This window comes from Entelurus aequoreus, linkage group LG11, assembly GCF_033978785.1.
Source record: "Entelurus aequoreus isolate RoL-2023_Sb linkage group LG11, RoL_Eaeq_v1.1, whole genome shotgun sequence".
In the NCBI taxonomy this organism is placed as follows: domain Eukaryota; kingdom Metazoa; phylum Chordata; class Actinopteri; order Syngnathiformes; family Syngnathidae; genus Entelurus; species Entelurus aequoreus.
Window position 1 is genome coordinate 21470990 of NC_084741.1, and position 5589 is coordinate 21476578.

General features: G+C 35.6%; 1 protein-coding gene across 2 annotated transcripts in view; it reads left to right on the plus strand.

The window, feature by feature from the left end:
- Positions 1-2904, plus strand: part of si:dkey-256h2.1 (uncharacterized protein LOC337520 homolog) — a 49631-nt gene extending 46727 nt beyond the window's left edge. The window contains exon 13 of one of the 2 annotated variants that reach the window (XR_009827841.1): positions 2766-2791. Coding sequence is in view for 1 of the 2 variants with exons in the window: in XM_062064153.1 (XP_061920137.1) it covers positions 2766-2843 (78 nt within the window). In the remaining variant the exon portion in view is untranslated. Of the gene's footprint in view, positions 1-2765 lie in introns of both variants that reach the window. The other variant, XM_062064153.1, reaches the window with a different exon arrangement.
- The last annotated feature ends 2685 nt before the right edge of the window (positions 2905-5589 follow it).

A 5589-nucleotide genomic window follows, 5' to 3' on the forward strand; every position in this document is an offset into this window, starting at 1 on the left:
TATATATATATATATATATATATATATATATATATATATATATATATATATATATATATGTGTATATATATGTGTATATATATGTGCATAATGTTGCTCATATTTTCAAAGCTAAATTGACCTAACCCGTGTTATTTCCCCTATAATAAAAATTGCAGGAATCAAAGGCTCGTTGAACTTGTTGTAAGAGTGAATTAGGCCTGTTATACTTCTTCTACCCCCATGGAATTCCAGAAAACACCGTACAGTGACATTTGGTCCAGAGGCCCATTGGCCCTGGTTTGGTAGGACTCATAAAATATCTTCAAGGTGGCCGGTCCGCATCTCCCGTGTGCAACAACGCCTGCAGATAACCTCCACAAAGTCGCCAGCCACCTTTATCACTTCCGTACCTGCTGAAAAGACACCGTTTGTAGACACTCCATCACTTGGCAACAACCTTCATGGTGAAATAAGTCAAACACTGGTGTTCAAAATGTAGCCCCAGGGCCATTTGTGGGACACTGTTTCTTATGAACCTGTGGCACATTGTAGGAATAAATAAAGTAAGGAGATGTCGGTACTAATAACGAATACAAATAGAAAGATCTATTTTAATTGAAAATGACATGATGGCATCACATTACCACCATATTGAAAAGATATTAAGAACAATATTGTTTGTATTATTTATTTGAGGGCTCCACACCACTGGTGTTTGTTTTTTAATGTTAGACAGTTGATTATTGTTGTTATTTATAACCATTTAAAAAAAATTAAAATAAATACCGGGTATTTATAGGTGTAGAAAGCAAGATGTATTAAATGATAAATGATAAATGGGTTATACTTGTATAGCGCTTTTCTACCTTCAAGGTACTCAAAGCGCTTTGACAGTATTTCCACATTCACCCATTCACTCACACATTCACACACTGATGGCGGGAGCTGTCATGCAAGGCGCTAACCAGCAGCCATCAGGAGCAAGGGTGAAGTGTCTTGCCCAAGGACACAACGGACGTGACTAGGATGGTAGAAGGTGGGGATTGAACCCCAGTAACCAGCAACCCTCTGATTGCTGGCACGGCCACTCTACCAACTTTGCCGCGCCGTCCCAAATATATTAATTAAATTAAATAATTAATTAAATAATATTATTCCAGAAAACAATACATTTTTTTGTACTCCAGAAAGAAATACTTTTTTAAAATCCAGAAAGTTTCTCAGAAAGCAATATTTTTTTTATTCCGTGAAGCCAGATTTATTTTTTCCAGAAAGCAAGAATTATAATTTTATAAATAAAAATGTATTATTCCAGAAAGCAAGATTTATTATTACACAAAGCTCAATTGGTTTTCAGAAAGCAAAATGTATTCTTTTAGAAAGGAAGATTTTTTTTATCCAATAAGTTATTCCAGAAAGCAAGATTTATTATTTCAGAAATCAAGATTTATTATTTCACAAAGCAAGATTTGTTTTCAGAAATCAAGATTTAGTATTCTAAAAAGTAAGATTTTTTTTAAATCCAGAAAACAATATTTTATATTCCAGAAAGCAAGATTTAGTATTCCACAAAGCAAGATTTATTATTCTAGAAAGGAAGATTTTTTTTAATCCAGAAAGTTATTCCAGAAAACAACATTTTTTTTATTCCAGAAAGTAAAATTTAGTATTCGGCAAAGCAAGATTTGTTTTTTAGAAAGCAATATTTATTATTCTAAAAAGGAAGATTTTGTTTATCCAGAAAGTTATTCCAAAAAGCAAGATTTATTATTACATTAAAACAAGATTTGTTTTCAGACAGCAACAATTAATATTCTATAAAGGAAGATTTTTTATCCAGAAAGTTATTCCAGAAAGCAAGATTTATTTTTTCACAAAGTAAGATTTGTTTTCAGAAAGCAATATTTATTATTCTTAAATGGAAGATTTTTTTAAATCCAGAAAGTTATTCCAGAAAACAATATTTTATATTCCAGAAAGCAAGATTTAGTATTCCACAAAGCAAGATTTGTTTTCAGAAAGCAATATTTATTATTCTAAAAAGGAAGATTTTGTTTATCCAGGAAGTTATTCCAGAAAGCAAGATTTATTATTTCACAAAGCAAGATTTGTTTTCAGAAATCAAGATTTATTATTTTAGAAAGGAAGATTTTTTTTAAGTCCACTATTCTATAAAGGAAGATTTATTTTTTATCCAGAAAGTCATTCCAGAAAGCAAGATTTGTTTTCAGAAAGCAATATTTATTATTCTTAAATGGAAGATTTTTTTAAATCCAGAAATTCATTCCAGAAAACAGTATTTTAATTTTTATTCCAGAAAGCAATGTTTATTATTTCACAAAGCAAGATTTATTTTCATGCAGCTGGGATAGGCTCCAGCACCCCCGCAAGCCAGAGAGGCACAAGCGGTAGAAAATGGATGGATGGATGAATTGTTTTCAGAAAGCGAGATTTATTATTCTAGAAATAAATATATATATTTTTTAAATCCAGAATTTTATTCCAGAAAACAGTATTTTTTTTATTCCAGAATGCAATTTGTATTATTCCACAAAGCAATAGTTGTTTTCAGAAAGCAATATTTATTATTTTTAAAAGTAAGATGTTTTTTATCCATAAAGCAAGGTGTACATAAAGGTAATACTTTAATGATAATCCATATGATTAACGAGAATGCTGCAGTGTGTCAATAATATGATCTCTTACACAAAATGACAGTGTCCAGTTAAAACCGCTCCAGGAGAGTTTGGCAACAAAAACGTTTTCTTTGTTGGATTTTTCAGTTGGAGCTGAGTGGCTTTGAATCCAACACTGTGGTCTACTTTGGCTTGTTTGGCGGGAAGGATCCAGACCCGTCTTAGCAGCCGGGTTACATCATCATGTCCTCTTTTCTAGTCTTTTACAAATGATACTTGATTAAACGTGTATTTTTCACACTGCTTTCCCTCGTCACTTTCTCCAAAGATTGTGAAGACCATCTTTGCTTCAAGGAGCCTCTCTTCGGGCTTTTTATGAAGAGGAGATATCTTGTCCTCACTCGAGTATATTACTCAAAAGAAGCGAGTATACAAATGTGTATACATATACAAACCCCGTTTCCATATGAGTTGGGAAATTGTGTTAGATGTAAATATAAACGGAATACAATGATTTGCAAATCCTTTTCAACCCATATTCAGTTGAATGCACTACAAAGACAAGATATTTGATGTTCAAACTCATAAACTTTTTTGCAAATAATAATTAATTTAGAATTTCATGGCTGCAACACGTGCCAAAGTAGTTGGGAAAGGGCATGTTCACCACTGTGTTACATGGCCTTTCCTTTTAACAACACTCAGTAAACGTTTGGGAACTGAGGAGACACATTTTTTAAGCTTCTCAGGTGGAATTCTTTCCCATTCTTGCTTGATGTACAGCTTAAGTTGTTCAACAGTCCGGGGGTCTCCGTTGTGGTATTTTAGGCTTCATAATGCGCCACACATTTTCAATGGGAGACAGGTCTGGACTACAGGCAGGCCAGTCTAGTACCCGCACTCTTTTACTATGAAGCCACGTTGATGTAACACGTGGCTTGGCATTGTCTTGCTGAAATAAGCAGGGGCGTCCATGGTAACGTTGCTTGGATGGCAACATATGTTGCTCCAAAACCTATATGTACCTTTCAGCATTAATGGTGCCTTCACAGATGTGTAAGTTACCCATGTCTTGAGCATTAATACACCCCCATACCATCACAGATGCTGGCTTTTCAACTTTGCGCCTATAACAATCCGGATGGTTCTTTTCATCTTTGGTCCGGAGGACACGAAGTCCACAGTTTCCAAAAACAATTTGAAATGTGGACTCGTCAGACCACAGAACACTTTTCCACTTTGTATCAGTCCATCTTAGATGAGCTCAGGCCCAGCGAAGCCGACAGCGTTTCTGGGTGTTGTTGATAAACGGTTTTCGCCTTGCATAGAAGAGTTTTAACTTGCACTTACAGATGTAGCGACCAACTGTAGTTACTGACAGTGGGTTTCTGAAGTGTTCCTGAGCCCATGTGGTGATATCCTTTACACACTGATGTCGCTTGTTGATGCAGTACAGCCTGGGGGATCGAAGGTCACGGGCTTAGCTGCTTACGTGCAGTGATTTCTCCAGATTCTCTGAACCCTTTGATGATATTACGGACCGTAGATGGTGAAATCCCTAAAATCCTTGCAATAGCTGGTTGAGAAAGGTTTTTCTTAAACTGTTCAACAATTTGCTCACACATTTGTTGACAAAGTGGTGACCCTCGCCCCATCCTTGTTTGTGAATGACTGAGCATTTCATGGAATCTACTTTTATACCCAATCATGGCACCCACCTGTTCCCAATTTGCCTGTTCACCTGTGGGATGTTCCAAATAAGTGTTTGATGAGCATTCCTCAACTTTATCAGTATTTATTGCCACCTTTCCCAACTTCTTTGTCACGTGTTGCTGGCATCAAATTCTAAAGTTAATGATTATTTGCACAAAAAAAAAAAGTTTATCAGTTTGATCATCAAATATGTTGTCTTTGTAGCATATTCAACTGAATATGGGTTGAAAATGATTTGCAAATCATTGTATTCCGTTTATATTTACATCTAACACAATTTCCCAACTCATGTGGAAACGGGTTTGTATATACACATATATACATATATTAATTTATGTGTATTTATATGTGTATATATATTTATATATATACAGTATACAGTATGTGTATACATATATGTATATGTGCATGTGTATATCAGGGTATCCGCGGGGTCTTAAAAAGTCTAAAAAAGTCTTAAATCCAATAATTTGAATTTAAGGCCTTAAAATGTCTCAAATTCTCCTTAAGTGTGAAGTGAATTATATTTATATAGCGCTTTTCTCTAGTGACTCAAAGCGCTTTTACATAGTGAAACCCAATATCTAAGTTACATTTAAACCAGTGTGGGTGGCACTGGCAGCAGGTGGGTAAAGTGTCTTGCCCAAGGACACAACGGCAGTGACTAGGATGGCGGAAGCGGGGATCGAACCTGGAACCCTCAAGTTGCTGGCATGGCCACTCTACCAGCCGAGCTATACCGCCCCTTAAATCTCATAAAAGGTCTTAAATACGATTTTGAAAGGTCTTGAAAATCTATTGACGTTACTTTTATCTAAAACTTGCAAAAACTTCAGTCTCGCTTGTTTTGATTTTTGAGGACGCTATAATGTAACTACAAAACGGAACTCAACTAAGCTAACCTGTGCTGACCCGTCAGAATTTTTCGAGCACCACCACCTAAGCATATTAGCGGAGAAAACTAAACCAAAGCCCACAGTGAAGCCAAAGGACTTGCATAAGATGGGTAAGTACAAGATTTGTGTCTCCTTAAAGATCAATTTAATGCATGGATGGAAACGTATAAAGTGTTTAGTACCCAGATGTGCAGCCATGGAGGAGGGAAGTGTTTGTAAACATGTCACCTCCCATTACTTCCTGTAACAGTCGACATTAGACTTTGCAGGTGAGCAAAACATTTTGTATTCATTTATTTATTTTTTTGCACCTGTGAAGTCGCAAATCTAAATCCCGTTTTTACGGGGGGGTTTTTGTCCAA